Source organism: Pongo abelii, chromosome 3 (assembly GCF_028885655.2).
Source record: "Pongo abelii isolate AG06213 chromosome 3, NHGRI_mPonAbe1-v2.0_pri, whole genome shotgun sequence".
Lineage (NCBI taxonomy): Eukaryota > Metazoa > Chordata > Mammalia > Primates > Hominidae > Pongo > Pongo abelii.
Genome location: NC_071988.2, coordinates 23,629,568 through 23,651,554, shown reverse-complemented (window position 1 = coordinate 23,651,554; position 21,987 = coordinate 23,629,568). Strand labels below are relative to the sequence as shown.

General features: G+C 35.2%; 1 protein-coding gene across 1 annotated transcript in view; it reads left to right on the top strand.

Moving 5' to 3' along the window:
- Positions 1-19,908, top strand: part of DHX15 (DEAH-box helicase 15) — a 56,658-nt gene extending 36,750 nt beyond the window's left edge. The window contains 8 exon segments of the mRNA NM_001133898.1: positions 4,367-4,453; positions 5,372-5,521; positions 6,447-6,555; positions 7,095-7,286; positions 10,217-10,339; positions 14,343-14,533; positions 17,609-17,778; positions 19,345-19,908. Of these exon segments, the coding sequence (NP_001127370.1) occupies positions 4,367-4,453; positions 5,372-5,521; positions 6,447-6,555; positions 7,095-7,286; positions 10,217-10,339; positions 14,343-14,533; positions 17,609-17,778; positions 19,345-19,462 (1,140 nt within the window). The 3' untranslated portion in view covers positions 19,463-19,908.
- The last annotated feature ends 2,079 nt before the right edge of the window (positions 19,909-21,987 follow it).

The following is a 21,987-nucleotide window of genomic DNA, read 5'->3' as shown; positions in this document are numbered from 1 at the left end:
AAATCCTTAGGATGCTGAGGAGAATTTTGTCTTACTGAAAAGAGTGACTCAGCAGTGGCTGGATATGTGATGATGGCCACAGCTGGTGATGGGCTCACTCTGAGGACTGATCATGAGCTTTTAATTCAAAACTAGGGGCTATATTGCCACTTTGCCATCCTGTGATGGTGTTTCAGCCAAAACTGTAGGACCTCTTGCTGGGAAATCATGTTATCCTTTCCTTGAGTCAATTTCATCTTAGAGGTTGAGACAAGCACTGATGTAGCTTCCCTGGACAGTCCTATGGAGAGTAAAGGAAGACTTCCTTGGCAGTTGCTGCATAATTTTCATTATGAGAAAGAACATTCTGAGGCGCAGCATGTTAAGCACAAATTTAAAGTTTTCATACAAGCCTAGCTTATAGAGGAGGGATCTATACAAGTTTTACTGTTCATATGTAATTTTAAACTTACTGTTTGCATCTAATTGTGAAAAAAATACTTGATTTTTTTTTGTTAAACTGTTCTAAGGATAGTAGATAGCATAAAGCAAATATATAAAAGTATTGAAAGTTTTTGAACAAATATGATATTTAATACAAATTTTAATTTCCATCAAATTGTAATTCCGTATAACTTTATATTTGAGTCCCTTTTATAAGGCAGTGCCATTTCTTATTTCTCTATTAGTTTATGAAAAATAGATTTTATAACTTGATTGTGGTACTAATAAAACAAACAGCCTTTTAAACATGTTACAGCACTAATGGTGAACGATTTCAAGTTTAGCAATCAAGAAAGGTTGAGAATGCAACATATATTTATATGAGGGTAGATATTTTTACCTCGATAATTTTTGAAGTTTATTCAAGTATTTGACTAAGTTAAAAGTTATAGTAATTCTTTACATGCATTCAAATTTACTCTTCAGTAGATAACTTCTGCATTTTTTGACTGAGACTTAAATTGCTATTTTGTGGATTTGGTTGTTATTAAAATACAACTATAATTATTTTTAAAATATTTAGTTTTCATTAATTTTGTTCATACAAATAGCTGACTTTTCTATAGTTGATCCTACATTTCGCTAATTAATATGGTTCAGAGCATACATTGCTCAGTAAAAAAGAGAAATGGCCCTTGTGGAGATGGTTCTATAGTTTTAAAGAAAGACTTAATGATCCAGGATCTGAAGATAGCTTACTGTGGTGCTACTGGGATGTTTATAAGCAAATAAGTTGATGTCCTTGTGTTGGAGACCCCCACAGAGTTCCCTGGGAACTAAAAGTCCAAATTAGTTTAAATGCATTGTTGTGTCCAGACAGTATTCAGGTAGGGCAAATGAAGTACTGCGCGTTCTACTTTGAAGTGGAGTTATTGGGGGCGGAGCGGAGGGATGTGGTTCTATTAGAAAAAAAGTGAGTTCTATTAGAAGGCAGGTTATTGAGGGGGGAAGACTTACTCTTAGCATGTCCTGACAGTGATGCCAAGCTTTTCACCATAGGGTCTGTTCCATATTAGTCAATGCGGTTTGAACACTTTAAGGCTCTTTGAACGCTTACTGCAGTGTTGCAGTCTAGAAAGCATGTAGCAATTATATTGATTCTTACTGGTCGTAATGTAAATCCCTTGACAAATTCAAGGTCATTTTGTCTCCTGATGGGTTCCTCATTGTATGGTGTGCCATTTACAATTAGAACATGGTTAGGGCTTGCCTCACTCAACTGCTGAAGTACCAAAGAAGCTTTTATCTTGTCATTTATTAGTTTGCTTTTGCATTGTGTGTGTGTGTATTTAGCCTTAGCTATTTTTAGTCCTTGAGAAAGGCCTAAAACTTGTGCTTTTTTGTAAGGACTCAATTTAACTCTTGTATTTTAGGGTTTGACTTTTGGCTGGCAATAGACTCTTATTAATATCACTAATGACGAGGGTTTGCCAAGTTGGCATAAATCATTTGATTCTTAAACACTTGCAGAATCATGCTTCCGCGTCTTGTTAAGTATTACAGAATTTAATACACTTACCCAGACAAAAAACATACACACAGGATGAAATTATTTTGTGGAGAAAAATTAACTGTTCTCTATAATAGTAACTAAAGAGTTGGTCACATGAGAAATTTTTATCACATTGTATTATGTTATAGAAGAAATATGTGAAATGTATTTTTTCCCAGAACAACTTTTTTAAAAGTGATTTTCTTCATAAATATTTTCAGAACTATGGTTTTCACCCCAGAATTCCAGAAAGCCAGAAGACGTCTTCTGTATTTACAGGCACGTAGTTGGTTCTGTATAGATTTGAGATAGGGTCTCAGTCTGTTGCCTCGGGTGGAGTTCTGTGCCATGATCATAGCTCACTGCAACCTCAACCTCCTGGACTCAAGCAGTCCTCCCACCTTAGCCTCCTAGGTAGCTGGGACTACAAGCATGTGCCACCATGCCTGGCTAATTTCTTTTAATGTTTTGTAGAGGTGGGGTTTTACTATGTTGTCCAGGCTTGTCTCAAACTCCTGGACTCAAATAATCCTCCTTGGCCTTTTTAAGTGCTGGGATTACAGATGTGAGCCACCATGCCTGACCTATTCTGTATAGTTTATAGAGCATTTCCACATCCTTACATAATTTATTCCCTACAACCCTGTGTTATGTAGACTAAGTAATATGCAAGTTACAAAAGAATACAAGCTTGGGGGTGTTAAAACCTTTCCACAGTTACTTTAGCCACTCAGGTTTGATTGCTAGTTCTGCCAGTTACCTCTAAATTCATCGCTTCTTTAACTACAACAAACTGACTTTCTAGGAGAATATTAAATGCAGGTTATGCTTATTCAAGTTTCACCTGTTAACCTTATGTATGTCGTCGTTTGCTTCAGTTCTAGTTGCTGATTATTCATCTAAATGTCCTGAAGAATGTATTTCAGCAACATCATCAAACCACTTGTGGTTCGTTATTCCTTTGCTAGTTGTCAGTCTTTTCAACTGACAAATAAAAGGAAACATTTTGGTTTTTGACTTGTAAATTATTCTGAAATACCCTCATGGTAGATTGCTATTATGTTTTTAAATCCCTGAGGTTTCCTGCTATTATTTTGGGAAGTCTACTACTTAGTAAATATGAAATCAGAAAATGAAACTGTTAATATTAAGTAAAATAGTTAATGCAGCAAAAGCCTATGATTTTTTAAAGCTATTTGATTTATAAAATTAACTGTTTTTAAAATAAAATAGGGATAAATATAAATCTTTTCATTTTTTGTATGTGCCCATAGGCATTTCTCCCACATGTGTTTTTTTAAGATGGAACTTTAGTGCTAGTGCTGTTTCCTTCTCTCATGAGTAGGTCTTAACCTTACCTTCAAGGACTATCCTAAATGCTATTATTTTTCAGTAAAGCTTTTCTTGTCTTTGCTGTGGAAGTAAACCTTTTTAAATTTCACAGTGTGTCTTTGGTGCCACTCACACTTTCTATCCGTGTCTAATCATCCCTTAGAAATAGTAAAAGCAGACTCTGTTTGATTCATCTTCTGTATCAATTGCTTGCATATACAGACATCTTCAACTTAATATCAGTAACCTGTTCCTGAAAATCATGTCCTGAGTTAAAATACTAATGAGGAATCCCCATTTCCCATTGTTTAAAAAAAAAATTATGTGTAACATGTATTTCCCAAGTCCTTAACTAATTTTCTGAAACATGTAATATATAGTAAAACATGCACGTATACAAAACAAGCTGTCATATTAGTATGTAAATGCTTTAAACATTTTCCGTCAATAAAGAATTATAGTTCTTAACAGTTGCTTTGTATGTAGTAACGTATTACATGTCATCCCTTTGAGACCATGCACTTACCGAAATATTTACATTTGATTCTGCTGATCTGTCCGTTCTTATTGGATTATAACTTGAGGTTTTTTCCATGTGGCATTTTGTTTAAAATGTTGAGTTGAATTTTGGTGATATAAATAACGAAGTTTTCATTTGTAAATATTGCCTAAAAACATTGAAAGATACACTTGTGGAAATTTGAATACTAATTATAAGGGCTGTTTTATCAGACATTTTGTAAGGCATGTTATATTGCTTTATCAGTATTTTTATGCTGTCCATTAATTTGATTAAGCAAAATGTAATGCGGTTGAGTGATAACCTGAAGTAATAGCTTTGTTGAGAAAGAAGTTGCTGTTGTGGCGTAAACAAAATTTTGGTTTCTTAAATTTTAATTTACCTTTTTAAAGCCTTGGCCATTGAAGATCAAATCATATTTCTAGTTTATTTGCTGGTTTGAAATTCCTTGTGTTAGTGAAAGTTAGTGGCTGATCTTTAACAGTCCTGTTAATTTTATTTGATCTGTAATATAATTTATATACGGTATTTCTTAACAGGTAGTTGTGTCAACTAACATAGCAGAGACATCTTTGACAATAGATGGTGTGGTGTTTGTGATTGATCCTGGATTTGCAAAACAGAAGGTACATGTTTAGTGGATACTTTATAAATTAGAGTTGGTTTAACAGTACTTACTACCCATTCATTTAATGGCTAAAATTTACCTTTCAGAATATTTTCCTGTCTTTTGTTTCATTTTCAGATTTCTGCTGTATGAACCCTTTATGTTTTGGCTGGCTCTCAGAAATTAAGACAGTGTTTAATATGTAATTCTAGGCTTTTTTTTCTTTTAGAGTTGCTTTGGTTTCTTTGTTTCAGTGTAGTGACGGTGGGTGTTTTGGCTTGTATATTCATTTAAAAGTATGGGTTTAGTAATAAAGTACAGGATTTCCATCCCTGCAGTTCAGTCACTTATCCAACATTAGAGTTACTGCTGTCAACTAGGCACACTATTTGAAAACAGTACTATGTTACTCCTCTAGTTTAACAGTGCTGTATACTAAATGAAGTGAAATGCAGGTGAAGTGGCTATTCAATAAATACATGTTTTATTTTTCAGATAACTTTTGGATAAATTGATTACATTTTGTTATTGATGGAAATTTTTTCATTAAACAGTAACAGAGTAATAGTACTCAGACCGTCGAGTTTTGAAAGTGAAGATTTCTTTTCGGGCAGAATCCTTGACTGCCCAGCATATAAAAAGCAAGGAACAAGGTCAGCCTGATAGAACTGAAATTAGGAGGAGTAAGGATTATGTAAGCTGTCTGTGTGTTTAACAAGAAGTTTTTCATGTTAGAGTCTTTCAGATGATCGAATTAGAACGTCTGAAAGAACTTTAAGGTTCAGGATGATGGGTTGTCTATTGTAGCAGCATGATTTATGGCTATCGATATTTCTTTGTTTATTTTGGAATTAACTGTGGGCTTTGGATACTTCTTTTGCATCACAATTTTGTGTTTGACTGAAGAAAGACTCTTGTGTTATTTCAATTCCAATAGGTCTACAATCCTCGAATCAGAGTTGAGTCCCTTTTGGTGACAGCTATTAGTAAAGCTTCAGCTCAACAAAGGGCTGGTCGAGCTGGACGTACCAGACCTGGAAAATGCTTCAGACTTTACACAGAGAAAGCTTATAAAACAGAAATGCAGGTATGGAGTATTGTCGTTTCCTGCCGATATGTTTAAAATGTTAAGTTGAATTATCTTACCAGAAGAAAATTGCCTTATTTACTTAATCTTGCCCTTTAGGATTAAAAGCTCCTTAGCTTTTCCAGGAGTGAAATGTATGGTGTAATTAACTTAAATAGTTGTACACCCCCTTATTCGAGGCTGATACATTCCAAGACACTCCCCCTCCCACGCCTGAAAACTGGAATATGCTGAACCTACTTATGTGTACTATGTATAAATATCTTTCGTTACAATTTCACTGATAGAAGATACATTTTTACTTTAGATGTGATTTTTTTTTCTTTCGTTACTAGGTTTCAACTTTTTTTCTTTCCTTACTAACTTTCAACCTTTCACTTAAAGGAAGCACTTCAGGGCCTCTCATTGGCATATCCAAATGACCAGCATCACTGTTCTTGGTGCTTTGGGGCCATTATTAAGTAAAAGGTTACTTGAGCACAAGCACTGTGATACTGCAAAAGTTGATCTAATAACAGATGGTTGCTAAGTGACAAATGGGTGTATAGTGTATATAGCATACTACTAAGAATGGTGCACAATTTGAAATTGATGAATTGTTTCTGGAATCTTTAAAATTTTTTCTGTTGACAATGCTTAACTGAAACCATGGAAATTGCAAGTACAGATGAGTGAAGACTACTATACGAATTTCTTTCTGCAGTTGCGAATTTTATGGACAGTAGCAAACACTTTGAGTACTATAAAGATAGTTGGAGAAAAATGGTTTCTCTCTAGTCTAGCCTACAAGTATTTATCTCAACTGAGACAGTGTAGAAGTAATGCTAAAACAAATAGCTCAAGAGGCAGCAGATATTTGTTTTCTGGAACTAGGAGACTGAGGCATTTTTAACATAACAAATAAATGTTTTTGTTTTTTTGCTAGGATAACACCTATCCTGAGATTTTGCGTTCTAATTTAGGATCAGTTGTGTTACAATTGAAGAAACTTGGTATTGATGATTTGGTACATTTTGATTTTATGGATCCACCAGGTATGACTTATCAAAACACATTTTTATCAGATCTTTTAACCAAAATTGACTCTTAGTGTTTTTCTGCATCCTATTTAATATATGTATTAAATACATTTTGCTTTTTCCATCCAGTATGCATCAAGATTGTCTTACATGATAGCATTAAAACTAAAAAAGGTGACAGTTATATGAGCACATTATTTTTTTTCTTCAAAAGTTATTATGGGGGGTGTTTAGGTAAATTGAATTATCCTCTGGGCATGAAAATGTGAGAATTCCTAATTTTTCTTTGGGGAAAAAACAGTTTGATAAACACATTGATGAATTAGCAATTATTTAATATATTTCGGAAGAAGACAGTTTTGCCTACAGGAAAATTTTGTAATGTTTTTATGATTCATTGTTTGCTAGATCTGTATAATTGAATTGGATGACAGTTTGAGTTTGAGTTTGGTCCACTGCAGAATGAAAAATGAGATTGCTTATAATAGTTTATACTTTGTCACATTTTTGCTTGCTTAAGGCACTGTGTCTAATAGATTGTCTTTTACCACTAGCTCCTGAAACTCTGATGAGAGCCCTGGAACTTTTGAATTATCTGGCTGCTTTAAATGATGATGGAGATCTGACTGAATTGGGATCCATGATGGCAGAGTTTCCTCTAGATCCACAGCTCGCAAAAATGGTTATTGCAAGTTGTGACTACAACTGTTCTAATGAGGTCCTATCTATTACTGCTATGTTGTCAGGTAATAGAGGGAAAGGAACAAAAAAAAGCCCAGCTCTTCAAAGTTTGGGTGGACTTCACTTTTGTTTTTGTTTTTTAATTTTTAGTATGATAGTGGATTTTATAGATGGTTTTAAGGAATTAATTTTGTTTCCTAAATACCTTGTAAATAGCTTCGTAATGACATAGTGCTTACAAAAGTAAAGTAAGTCATTGTGCACAAAAGATAGTAAAGCATTGGCTCTCTTGAGTGCTAATAAAAATTGCAGTAAGTTTGAGCACAGTTGTAACTGAATTCTTTGGTCAAAGGTCCATCACTGCTATCTTTGTGGTTTTTTTGTTTTTTGTTTTTTACTGCAAGTACAGGAAGAACTTTGCTCTAGTACTTAGCTCTATTAAATGTGCCTGTGACAAACTTAAAGCTATACATTAAGTTGAGCCTTTTCTATATATGTACTCCAATGGCACCCAAACATGAATTTCAAACTTGATATCAAGTAAATAGAAATAGTAATGTATAATTTTAGGCTTAAAATCTAATCTGATAATGGTATTCTTTTACAATGGTAGAAAAACTTGGTAAAAGAAACATACCTAATATATAAAATTGCTAATTTTGTAAAATTGGACCATTAAGCTAAGGAAATAATGCTGTTTTTAGTAACAATAAAATGTAATCCACAAATGAATAGTAACTTGGAAATTAGATTTTCCCTAAAGGAGAAGAAATGTTAAGAAACAAATGAATGGCTATTCTTACAGCTAAAAATAGAAAATAAGTTCTTACTGATGATCAGAATATTCTCTGCTACTAGTTTTAGCATCGGAGAGAACTGACTCCCTATTGCTGAGTGGTTTATTGAACTTAATGCTGCAAATATTTCAAAATATTCTCTGGAATTAAAGGATAAATTGAAAAACATTTAAATATAAAATTATGGCTTAGTTTAGATGTATGGTATATTCATTCTAATGGTGTGAATTTTTTATTTAAGAAGTAGCTAAAATGTTTTCTTGCAGAGTTATGACTGATCAGACTCAGAGCAGATGGGCAGGGCAGTATTGAGTCACTTTAATTAAATTGTAGCTTAATTTGCGGAGGTGGTGGTAGGTTGTTGTCTGCCTTTCTTATATGTTGTTTTATAGATTCTCCCAGTTGTACTTCTCCCAAGATTTTAGTTTTTAGAGAAAGTGTGGGGCAAGAGCTAATGGATTGTGTACTTACTAGTCTATCTGCCTAGTTTTTATTTCTCTAGGTTCTCTTATCAGATATACTTACATGATTACCGTCGTTTGAGTTTAGAATATTAGCTCTTTAAGAAGTTTGTTGTTGTGATGCAGTTGTAATCTTCCAACTACATCTCAGTTTTATTTGTAATTTAAAAAAAAACCTTATTTTTATTTATTACAAATAAAAACCTTTAGTTTGGCAGGAGAATGAGCATTTATGTGCAGCAGTGTAAATGGACTGTTTTTAAACGGTCCATTTGTAGGAAAAGTGTTGAAATAAGAGGCAAGTAAGAAGTCAGGGAATAAAAAATAGTTTGCTGAGCTTGTAATGCTTTGTTTGACATTAAAATAGTTGTTGAAGTTTTGAGGTCCTGATATTAACAGTGCAAATCTAGAGGCCTTTGAGAGCACTACTTATTTATTCCCACTTAACTCTAGTGGCTAGTTCACATTAAAATTCACAGCTGTGAGAAGTTTGTGTGCTTTTATGAATTACCTTGCTTCAATTAAGCAAGAGTTTTAATATTTATTATGATCATGTTTTGTTGTCACTATTTGGCTATTTTGGCATCTTTTTAAAGGGGAAACTGTATGGGAAAGAGTAATATGATACTGTATTTTATCTTGTTGTTGATTATTCCCATTATCTTCTATCCGAACCGATAATTTATGAATTTTTTCATTGACAAGGTTTTAAGAGCTTTTAAAATGTGTTGAAAGAGTCCCAAGCTGTTAAGTATTTTTATTTTCATACTGCTTTTATGACTATGGAATTGCTAAACTGAATTAAGGAAAGTTGTATTTCAAAAATGTAGTACATGCTTTGTAACAATTTAAAGTTTTATGTGAATTAATATTGAGGCTCTAAACAAATAACTGTAGTTACATATTTTGATGACCCTTGATATGATTGTTTCAGACTAATTGTCAACTTTTGAAATATTGGACTTTGCTTTTATATTGAGGTTTTGATTCAAATAAGTTTGTTTTTTTTTCTTTTTTAAATTTGGGACTTTATTTTCTAATCCTTTTGTTAAAATGCTGAAACACTAGGCTGAATATCCCAGCCTTTTTGAATTTTCTTAATTCAAAGGCGGTTTAACCTTCCACCACTACTGCTATCATCCAAACCCAAGAGTTCTTGATATTTTTATGTTTACATATGCTTCTGCTCACCGGTGCTAATAGTGATACCCACCAGTTGGTAATAGCCACAGTATTAGGGAAAAAATTCTGATAGAAACATGGCAGTAGACCGGTTTCAAAGTTGTTGTTAGCTCTGCAGTGGGCAAGCATAGCTTCCTAACTTTCACAGCCGTTCAATAGATTTAGTGGATGCCCTTTTGAAAAATTACAGTTAGCTAAAAGGCAATTGACGCCATTATTCTGGTTATTGGTAGAGCTATCAGCACTGGTTTTTTTTTTAAATAAGTTGAGCTTTTTAGTATCCTGATGGCCTTCAGAATAGCTGTTTTGATGCCTACTTTTAGATCTAGTTAAAATAATAGGTACTCTGTAGCTTTGAAACCCTCTTGTCTTACAGATGTGGTTAGGTGTTGATGTACCAAATCAAGGTAGTAAACAGTCCAAGATGCAGTTGGAGGCCATCCTGCCCTGCCCTATGCTCTGTGAACTGACCTAGCTAGGCCTTGTTCCTCTATCTGTGAATGCGTGACTCATCGATATGGGCGTTTGTGTTGGGCCCATACCAACCTTGTTTAGTCCCACAGTGTTTTGTTCGCCCCACGGAGGCCAAGAAAGCCGCAGATGAGGCCAAGATGAGATTTGCCCACATAGATGGAGATCATCTGACACTGCTGAACGTCTACCATGCTTTTAAACAAAGTAAGTGTAAATTTGATTGGAGACACTCTTGTCTAAATGTTACTTGCAGTGTATAAGATGTTTCTTCGTCCCACTTGATTTATTATCCGTGACAACTTACATTAGAAACCCAGACTTACTTTGGAAAAACTCCTGACGAGCATTTAAAATAGAAATTGCCAATCGTTTTCCAAGTTGTTTATGTTTATAATCGGGATAAAGCACCAATTGTAGAAAACCTGAAAAATACAGTGATAAAAATGACAGACTTGTATGACATTTATCACTAACATACAAGTTTTTGTATACTTTTATTTCTGTGCATTTTACATTTTTAAGAATAGTTTTATATTGTTCCTACAATCATTACTCTAACATTTTTACTAATAAAGAACTTTTTACACCAAAATAAAACTAATAGAAAAAAATGGACAAGTATGAATGATGGTTCTCAGGCTACTAGTGGTCTCTAAACATGATATGGAAAAGTTCAGCTCTACTGTTAGCCCAAGAAGTGCATTATTATTTTGGCATTATTATTGATAATGAAAGGCATTACCATTTTCTCACATAAAATTTGCAGATATTGAAGAAAAATATCCCTTAGCTCTATGGGAGTGGGGTTAGTTGTGGTCTTTATGAAAAGTTTATTTTATGTTACCAGGAACTTTAGCAACTGTATACTCTTTGACCCAGAAATAATTTAGAAAGTTATTTTTTGGTATTCTATGGACACCGATTTGATTAAATAATTTCACCAGAATTATTTATGGTGGTAAAAAAAAATTGGCTACCTAAACCTAAATGCCCACCAGTGGAAAAATTGTGAGTTATGCTGTAGACATATGAAGTAATTGTTCTAGCTTTAAATCATCTTATCATAGAATATTTAGTGACCTGAAAAACATTTGCCAGTGACTTGTAAATGAGGAAACATAATAACAATGAAGTCATTGCTAGCTGCTGCTGTTGGAATGTACCATTTACAGAAATTGAGAGGAAACCTTAATAAATTTAAAGGAGAAAAAAAAAATACAGAAATTGCAACTGGATCTTTTTTTTTTTTTTTTTTAAACTGATAGCCCTGCATCATCACCCTGTGCCAAAAATGTGGAATTCTGTCACTGAGTTTGTAGTTTCTTCTCATGAGAAATTGGTTTCCTAATTTATAAAGTTGACATTCCAATTTTGTATGTCTGGTTTTATTTGTAACTCATTTTTATTATCTCATAAAAATCTCATGTATACTCTTAAAATGGGGAGCCTGTTGACTTTGGCACATCTCCGTAGGGGTGATGGTGAATTTATTTGTCTTGGGGTCCAGAAGTGCTAGAGGGCCAGTGTGTGCACCAGACGTAGTACCTAACTTGATTTACATCTGTTCCTTACTCCAGAACCCTGATATGAGTTGAATAGAATTGATGACTAGCAGAGAGAAAGAATGGAGCCCTTCTCTGCCCAGGCCCAGAAAACTTGGGGCAGATATGAGAGTTAAGGGAAATGTGGTTGTGAAACCACAGGCTGAAGACCAGCACATGGTTTACCTTAGAACAGTTATTTAATCTTTCTTGTATCCAAATACTGGTATTACCTAGTGTTAAAGACTTACCCCTGATGAGACAGATCTACTCAAAAAACCTACTGTATTCCTCTTGTATGCGAAACATGTTGGGTGACCAAGAGATACATAACCTATTAAAGCCTTGAGAAGGAACAGATTCACAGTCAGAGGGGATGTAGTAAGTTAAAATGGTGTTATCCACTCACTAGATGTGTGATCTATTTCTGATAAATACATCAAAGTACTACTTTCTACATCAAAATACAACTAATAAAAGAGAAAAACGGACAAGTATGAATGATGGTTCTCAGGCTACAAGTGACCTGTAAACAAGAGGTGGAAAAGTTCAAGTCTATTGTTTGCCCAAGAAATGCATTATTAGTGAGAGGTACTATGATTTCTCACTGCCAGAGGGATGGTTAGTCATTGGTGGTTTTTAGGGGTTTGCAGTATGTGATGACTTGACATTTGGTAGAGCTGTCCTTATTAGTTAAAGGTAAGGATTTAGCCTTTAATCACTGATTGCCACCTTTTCAAATAAGAGAAGCTCTTTAAAAAAAAAAACAAAAAACTTTGCCAGATCCCCACGTGTTATTATTTCGATATATCCATATATATATGGATATGAAAATATTTGAAATATTTTCATGAAAGCTTTTTAAATGGTTGTATGTTATTAATTGAAACATTGAGTATATTTGAAAAAAGCGTGTTTCAGATACTGGTCAAGATGTTTTACATTAGAGACAATAGTTGATTACATAGTGAAGCTAAAATGTCATGTCAGTTAAAATGTTGTCTTAATTTATGTAAATAACCCTTTGAAATCCAAAACTAAATTTAAGTTATTTTGCAGTACCTTAATCTGTCTGGGGAGGGGAGATTTCTCTCTCAAAGTCAGACAAATGGTTTGGCTTTAGATCTTAGGGGTGGTTTTACTGTATTGGTGAGAGATAAATAGCTAGAATTATATTAATGTTCCTAGTTTTAGATTTACTTTTCCCATTTACCCAATTATTTCTCACAAGTTTAGAAATACAGTAGAACCATCAGATGTTAGTTATTAGTCATTTGTTCTTAACAAATAACTTAGATTTGCAATTTTTCCATCTGTACTACATGAATTCTAAAAATTGAGAACCACACAAAAAAGCTACATTTCAAGCCATAGTCTGCAAATCAACAACCTTTTCAAAAATTTGCCTTTTTATTGTCCAGCCTGGGCATTTTTCTGCCTTTCAGCTTGTTACAGAGCATCAGCATAAGTAAAATTACCTCTAAGGTGTGCTGTTTCAGCTCCCAAAGATATTCAGTGCTTTGGTTTAAATGTCAATAGCTTCAGATGGGTAACTTTTATTTCTCATTCCAGATGGATTAATTAATAGGTATTCTAATATGTTATTGTATTCTTTAATTCAAAAATCTATTTCCTATCTCCACCTCACCCACCCTTAATTTCTGAAATGGGGATGCATTTCGTAATGGATAAAAATGTACTTATATATTTGTTATGTCTAAAAAACATTAAGGCAAAGTTATACACTATAACTGGTAGAATCCTAGAATCAAAGAGAAAAGAGTATGCTGAAGATAAGCATACATCACAGTAGCAAGAGAAGGATCAACAGTTTTAATTTTTTGTTTTCTCTCTCCCATTTCACAATAACCCTCTTAGTTTTCTTTATCAAAGGTCCTCTGAAATAAATAATGCAGTTCTTTGCCATGACTGTCTTTGGCACATAAAAGATGTCACTGTAAAATTTCTTTCATGATGCTACAGGTTGAGCTCTTTAAGTGAGCAACACTAGGCTAGTTGGAAGCTTATCAAGGATTCATCAGTGGAGAAATATCCTTTTGATAATACATGTAATAAAATTACTTGAAGTGCTTAGACTTAGGTCTTGTTTATTAAACATGAGTGGAGGTTTCAGGCATCCTTGTAAACTTTCTTCTGTTTCAGGACTTGCTCATAAATTGCTGAGAGGCACGTGTGTCGCAATAAAACTTTGCCGTCTTTAAGTCTGAGGTGCTCTGTCTCAGGCATAAAGAACAATACACAACAATTGTTTGCCGTTATCTTAATCTAAAGCTGTAGTTTCATTGAAAATGAACAGGCCATGACTTTTTACCAAATGCTTCCAGCCTTCCCTTATCTGATAGACCATCTTTTGGAAACAACCAGGTGGATGTTAATGGGTGAAATAATTCACTAAAAACAGTTAATTCAAAATCATTGTTTTGGCATCCAAATCCAAAAGCCTTTTTACTGTTTCTAATGTTGAATCACACTACAGATCTTTGAGAAAGTTGGTAACATTACAGTTCATTTAAAGAAAATGTTGTGGGTACATCTCCTTTCTGGTTTATTTAGCTTATTCTTTATAACAGTTTTTTTAATTAGAGAACATTCCTGTATGAATGATTCATGGTGCCCTCTTTTCTCCCCACCTTCTACCTTTTTAGATCATGAATCGGTTCAGTGGTGTTATGACAACTTCATTAACTACAGGTCCCTGATGTCCGCAGACAATGTACGCCAGCAGCTATCTCGAATTATGGACAGATTTAATTTGCCTCGTCGAAGTACTGACTTTACAAGCAGGGACTATTATATTAATATAAGAAAAGCTTTGGTTACTGGGTATTTTATGCAGGTATGTAGATAATATGGGAATGAATAAGTATTCACATGACACTGATTTCTATTAACAGTCCTTTGAATCCACTCAAAAGCAAAAGTGAGTTTATGCATGCTCATAAAAATTTATCTTAAATGTTGTTACATCCAGTTTCTTTGAGTGAATTAATATACTAAGAAATTTTAAGTATTTAATGAGTAACAAATTAATGTACTAAATGGCTAAGGTAGTCTAGTTATACAGGAATCATTCTTAGAATTATTTTATTAATAGAGCCTTTGTTATACAAAATGGAAACTTTGGCTACTTTCAGATGTGATTAGGCACCTATTTCTTCAGGAATGTGAATATTGATCAGTGCATTAAAGTTTCTCTGAATCTAGGTCTTAATTGGAAATACATTGTCATAACAGAGTACTAAAAGGAAGCAATTGAGCAGATCCAAAAGTACATACAGTTGGCTTTAGTCTTTATCTAAAAACTAAGCACCTCCAAATTCAAATATTCAAATACATGGATTTCATTTACAGTCCTCTACAGAGTGATCATTGGTAATTATGACCAAGACCCTTGCATACTGCAAAAGCCAAAAATGTCTGTTGAGTAGCAATAAAGATGAAACATAATTTAAAAGGTTTTATTTAGTTTAAGTGTGCTGTGTTAACGGCTATAAGAACAGAAGTAAAACTTGTCAAGTAAATACTGCGAACAGTTTATTTAAGGTGTTTATAAGATAAGAGAAACATTGAGAAAAATGCAAGAAAATTTTGTGGTGATAAAATTGAAAGCAAAACACTTCTCTTCTATCTCTTTCCTGTTTGTTCATTCTCTCTTTGGCTGTGTCTGTTAAGCACGATGTGGCTTACCCTTAAGGCCAGATGGGCTCAGTAGCTAGAATATGAGCCTGAGGACATTCAGTTTCAGAATCAAAAATCAAAGGAGATTGGTGAGATGTCTGTATTTGAATCTAAGTAACAGAATGTTTATTGTGGCATCTTATTATATAATAGGCTTATTAGAGTTTGGTGAATAATAGGTATGAGCATTCTTTCTTGAAACTCTTAACTGTATTCTTAATATTTGATATGTACTGGCTTCTCTTTGACATGTTCTGTTCTTTTTTAGGGGAGGGGTATGGGATGAGGGAGGCAATGTCTCACTCCCAGGCTGGAGTGCAGTGGCGCAGTCATGGCTCACTGCAGCTTTTACAACTCCCTGGGCTCTGGTGATCCTCCCACCTCAGACTCCTGAGTTCCTGGGACTACAGGCACGCACCACTATGCCCAGCTAATTTTTGCCTTTTTGTGTGTGTAGAGAGGGCCTCGCCATGTTGCCCAGGCTGGTCTTGAACTACTGGCTTCAAATGATCCTCCTACCTCGACCTCCCAAAGTGCTGGGATTACAGACGTGAACCACCAGGCCTGGGTTGACATGTTCTTAAATTTGCTTTTTATATTTCAAAAAAAAACTGGCCGGGCGCTGTGGCTCACGCCTGTAATCCCAGCACTTCTGGAGGCTGAGGCAGGCGGATCACGAGGTCAAGAGATCGAGACCATCCTGGCTAACATGGTGAAACCCCGTCTCTACTAAAAATACGAAAAATTAGCCGGGCGCGGTGGCGGATGCCTGTAGTCCCAGCTACTCGGGAGGCTGAGGCAGGAGAATGGCGTGAACCCAAGAGGCAGAGCTTGCAGTGAGCCGAGATAGCACCACTGCACTCCAGCCTGGGCGAAAGAGCGAGACTCCGTCTCAAAAAAAAAAAAAAAAATAGATGAAATTATATTCAAGCATTATACTTCTTAATTGTGTAGACTAAAATTTGTTACAAACAGCTAGGCACCACAGAGTGTGCTTGTAGTCCTAGCTACTAGAGAAATTGAGTGGAGAGCAAGGAGCGTTGAAGCCAGCCCAGGCAACATAGCAAAACCGTATCTCTTTAAAAACAAACAAAAAATTTATTAGAAACAGCATGCATTATAGTACCTGGCACCTAATAGGTGTTTAGTAAATATTTTGAATGAAATTGAGTTTCTTTTCTATTATTCATGCTCATTCTTTAAGCACAGGATATTAGAATTGGAAAGGGAGAACTGTCCATTTTGATGAGTATCACCAGTCAAGGTGTTATCAAAAAAAGAAATGAGAGAGAAGCACGTGCAAGCTCTTATTTTTTTTTTTTCATTTTTATTTTCCTGTCCTTGTAGGTTACCTTTTTCTTTTCCCTCTTTGCCCTCTTTAGTTTTCTACCTTATTTTTTATTCTATTTCTTTATTTTCTTTTTTGAGATGGAGCCTCTCACTCTGTCGCCCAGGCTGGAGTGCAGTGACTTGATCTCAGCTGTCTGCAACCTCCGCCTCCTGGGTTCAGGCGATTCTCCTGCCTCAGCCTCCTGAGTAGCTGGGATACAGGCACCCGCCACCACGCGTGTCTAATTTTTGTATTTTTAGTAGAGATGAGATTTCACCGTGTTGGCCAGGCTGGTCTCGAACTCCTGACCTCAGGTGATCTGCCTGTCTCAGCCTCCCAAAGTGCTGGGATTACTGCACCTGGCTTTAGTTTTCTACCTTAGACATGAATGTTGTGGTAATTGTCTACTCATAGTTGGCGCCCAGTGCTGAAGAGCCTGCTCTAGATGATCTAAGGTAGGAAAGATCAGATAGTAAATGTTGGGCTCTGTGGACCCATGATGTCCTTGTCAAAACTACCTAACATTGCCTGCTCTTGGAGCGTAATAGGTATAGACAAATGGGCATGCCTGTGTTCTAATAAAACTTTCCTTATGGACACTGAAGTTTGAATTTTACATGCTACTCATGCTTCACGGAATGTTTTTTGTATGATATTTTTTCTTTCTAATTAAAGATATATAAACCATTTTGGATTCACAGACCTTACAAATAGAGGCTGTGAGTTGGATTTGGCCCACAGGTGGCACTTTGCTTATCTCTGCTTTTATCAGACAGTGATAAATAAGTATAGCCATAGAATGAAAAGTAAAAGGGAGGCCTGCCTCTTCCTAATTATGTAGGTAGCTTTACAACTAGCATGTCAGAAGCATTGTATTAATAATATACTGGGTTTTGGTTTCAGGTGGCACATTTAGAACGAACAGGGCATTACTTAACTGTGAAAGATAACCAGGTGGTTCAGTTGCATCCCTCTACTGTTCTTGACCACAAACCTGAATGGGTGCTTTATAATGAGTTTGTTCTAACAACAAAGAATTACATCCGGACATGTACAGATATCAAGCCAGAATGGTAAGTACACTTTTTGTTCTAACAGTTTTTTGTTCGTACTTTGCTCAAAATGGAACCTGACTGTTGTTAGAGTCATGGCCTTGCATTCGCTCATTGAGAATTTATATTTCAGTGTGTAGGTATGAGGGAATTGACTGGATGGAGTGATTAATCTTTCACACCCTTCCTTTGATAAGTGGACAGTGGGATTGTTGATATTTATGGGCAGGATTTGAAGCCAAATGTGAAGTTACATTTGAATAGCATGAAAAGTTTCTTTAGGGGCTGGGCATGGTGGCTCACACCTGTAATCCCAGGACTCTGGGAGGCCAGGATGGGAGGATCACTTGAAGCCAGGGGTTCAAGACCAGCCTGTGCAATATAGCCAGAACCCATCTCTACTAAAATATATATAGGTGTGTACAAAAATTAGCTGGGCATGTATGTGCTGCACGTCTATAGTCCCAGCTACTGGGGAGGCTGAGGCAGGAGGATTGCTTGACCCCAGGAGTTTGAGGTTGCAGTGAGCTATGATCATGCCACTGTACTCCAGCCTGGGTGACAGTGAGACCCTGTCTCTCAAAAATACTTTTAAAAAAGGGTTTTTAAAATTTTTTTTTTTTTTTTTTTTTTTTTTTTTTTAGAGTTTCTTTGGCGCCATTCTCTTGTTGTGATTAACTCAAGTCAGTACTGTTTCTTGCTTGCAGAAATCTGGTTGTTGTTTTTTTTTTAACAATTTTTTTGTCCCATTACAATTAGCTCTCAACTATTTATTATTTATATATTGGTTTTTAGGAACTGTGCAGGCATAAAAATGATAGCTCTTTGTGTTTTAACATACTAGCTTCTACAAAATGTAGAGTAAGAACGGATTGTTTTATTTTAAGCAAAATAACCCTCACCTTGATGGTTTTTTGTTTTATTTATGCCAGAATCTATTCTATAACCTATGATAGGAAATGTCAGCCAAGAGTAGTGGGACTGAAGGCACGTATTCTACGTGCTGTCACCGCTTTATATTGTGCAGCTGCTTTCTTATATGGATTTGGGACTTTTGACACTTAAATTGTGTAGGACATTACCATTTTATCTTAAACGCTTTGTTGAGAAAAAAAATTGTATAGCTAAACTTTATAAAAGATTTCAGTCAAGTGTATTTTGGGGGTATAGAGTTATAGTTATTAAAACATTGAAAATGAGAGGATCCAATCATTTGAATACCACGATGTTTCCTACACAGAACCTGTTACATATTACTATATCTTTGGAGCGGCAAATTAATAGTGTGCCAGAGTAAAGAAATCAGTGACTTTATCTGTTATCTTTACATTCATGTATCCTGAGGGGTTTGTTATTAAGTTTATGGTAAGTCCAACATCAGAAAATTCACATCTTACTAAATAAAATAGTTAACACATTTCTAAAAGTGCTATTTGTAAGGATTAGTTATTTGTGTTTTTCTGAGACTTGAATTCATAGATTTGCCTTGGTTCATCAGTATATTAATGAATAATGCCTATCCTATTAACAACTCCAGTACTTCAATTAAATGTTAATTTGGAAATTTTTCTCCCCCTTTCTAAACAGGTTGGTGAAAATTGCCCCTCAATATTATGACATGAGCAATTTCCCACAGTGCGAAGCAAAGAGACAGTTGGACCGCATCATTGCCAAACTTCAATCCAAGGAATATTCACAGTACTGAATTCAGTGCTTAGAACTGAAGTTATTGAGAGGACAGCTTTAAAAGATGAATGAACTCAAAAGTTCGAGTTGTGCTCTTCACGTTGGTTCGATAATGGCCTTTATTTGAAAGCTTTTTAATTTTTCTTTACAGTAAATATTCCATTCTGATTTCATAAATTAAACATTTATGCCTCCCTTTTGTGTTGACACTGTAGCTCATACTGGAAAAGTCGATCAATGTTTTGCAGTTTATTGAAAGTAGTTCTATATATAACAATGTTATAAGCATTTCTTTAGAAATGGTTGAAAATGCTTCTAAAATGTGATTATCGACCATGGTATGCATGATCGTTGTAATTGTTGACATTCCTTTTAGAAGTTGTGAAATGTTACAACTTGTGCTTATGTAGACACAATCTTCTGTCTCAGTACAGAGGCACTGACTTCAATAAAGTCTATTTATACTAATTTTGGCCAAAGCCCTTTGGTATCTTTGTTCTAGTCTCTAAGTATAGCTGTTTTTCTTTTCAAGTGTGGAGCTTTTTTATTATTATAATTATACTATTACTACATATTTAGTGTCTTTCTACCAGGAGTACTCCTTAGGAAAAGTAGCTGTTAAAGCAATATTTTTAAGAGCATGGCTTAGCGCTTTGTTAGGTTAATCAGGATGTGATCGATCTAAAAGGGGTAAAGTGTGTGTAGTGATCATTTGAAACTGGACCCCGAAAGACAGAATAATGAAAGGAGAGCTCTCTACTTGTCTTTCTTAGAGTTCCTTTCATAAGGCTCATAATTTATTATCTTAACTACATTTTTGTCAGATGTTTTTATTATACTTCTAGCTTCTCAAACGTTTATTAGTATTAGGTAAGAGGAAAGCATATTTTAGATCTCAGTTTAACAAAATTCTTAGTGATGGAAGTTTTATGCAGTATACGAAATAATTTGTATAGTGTGTTAAAATGTACATTTGACCTTCCATTTTCTACGACAGGCAGTAGACAAGTTGAAAACTTGTATACATTCATTTAAGTGTTAAAGGAAATATATAGGTGTGTGCCTGGCATTTAAATATGCTTGGTAACTAGCATATGACTTAGGAAGTTGGGCAAGTTAACTCTTTGAAGCTAACTAGTATGCTTTTTAGTGTAGGTAGGTGTTACTAAATGATGCCTGGTGGCTTAAAAAAGTTAATGTGCCTTGTATAAGTGCCTCATTTTGTTCCCATGGAATAGTTTACATGATGGAATAATACTTCAGGTTACATTTAAATATTGGTTAGATATTCATGCAACATAAGCATTGGCAACATTGCCAGAATCTCTTAAAGTTATGTTGAAAAAGTCTAAGTACTTGGTCAGACTGTTCTCACTGAAGTGGCAGCTCTCACCAGAGGAATATTTTGCCTGTTAATTTAAGCTGCAAGTGTAGTTTGTAAGTTGTTGTGTATCTTTAAATCTGACCATCCAATTTTAAGTAGGTCTCAGAGTGGTGTAACGTATTATTTAATCTTGGGCTGTGTAAAATGTGAAGTTAGACCATTAGGTTTTCTTACAGTGAAACTGTTACGTGTTAGAGTTTTCAGATATCTAGAATAAAGTTTGGTATTTGGCAGAGCTTCTAGGAATGATGGATGTGCATTGAGAATGGCCACATAGAAAGAGCAAGTTGAGTTTTTATCATGATGTCTATCCCCCGCCATCTCCAGTTGTTCTAGGCTGCCTACATCTGACCAAAGCTGAAAATTCTTTTTATTTTATTTTTTTCTTTTTTAAAGATGGAGTCTTGCTCTGCTGCCCAGGCTGGAGTGCAGTGGCGCAAACTCAGCTTACTACAAGCTCTGCCTCCTGGGCTCACGCCATTCTCCTGCCTCAGCCTCCCGAGTAGCTGGGACTACAGGCGCCCACCACCACACCTGGCTAATTTTTTTGTATTTTTAGTAGAGACGAGGTTTCACCGTGTTAGCTAAGATGGTCTCGATCTCCTGACCTCGTGATCCACCCGTCTCGGCCTCCCAAAGTCCTGGGATTAACAGGCGTGAGCCACCGTGCCCAGCCTAAAGCTGAAGATTCTTACCATTGATGTTATTGACAAAGTTGTGGCTTTTAAAAATGGTCTTCTCTCAACCTGCTTATCTTATAGATTTGGCAGCTGAACACCAAAGTTGTTAGTTTCCTTTGTTCACATAGAGTTATGACTATCAAATAATTTATTTGTGCTATACAACAAGAAAATTAGAAAGTTTTTTGGAGATTACCTGAAGAGGTCACCTTCCTTATCTCTCAACTTGGAATAGGTGAACTGCTTGTTGCATTATGGTATAAGGAAAGAAAGCCATCAGTAAGTAGAACCATTGACCCTGCAAATGTCAGGAAGTTAACACAACTTGTGAGAAATGGGACAAGATAAAAGATGCCCTACAATAAACCAATTTAGCTAGAATCCAAAAGCATTCTATACTCAAGTTTTTTATATGGCATATGACTTAGTTCTAGAATTTTAGGTTTATAAGGTACTCGCATATACTTAGAAGTAATTTTA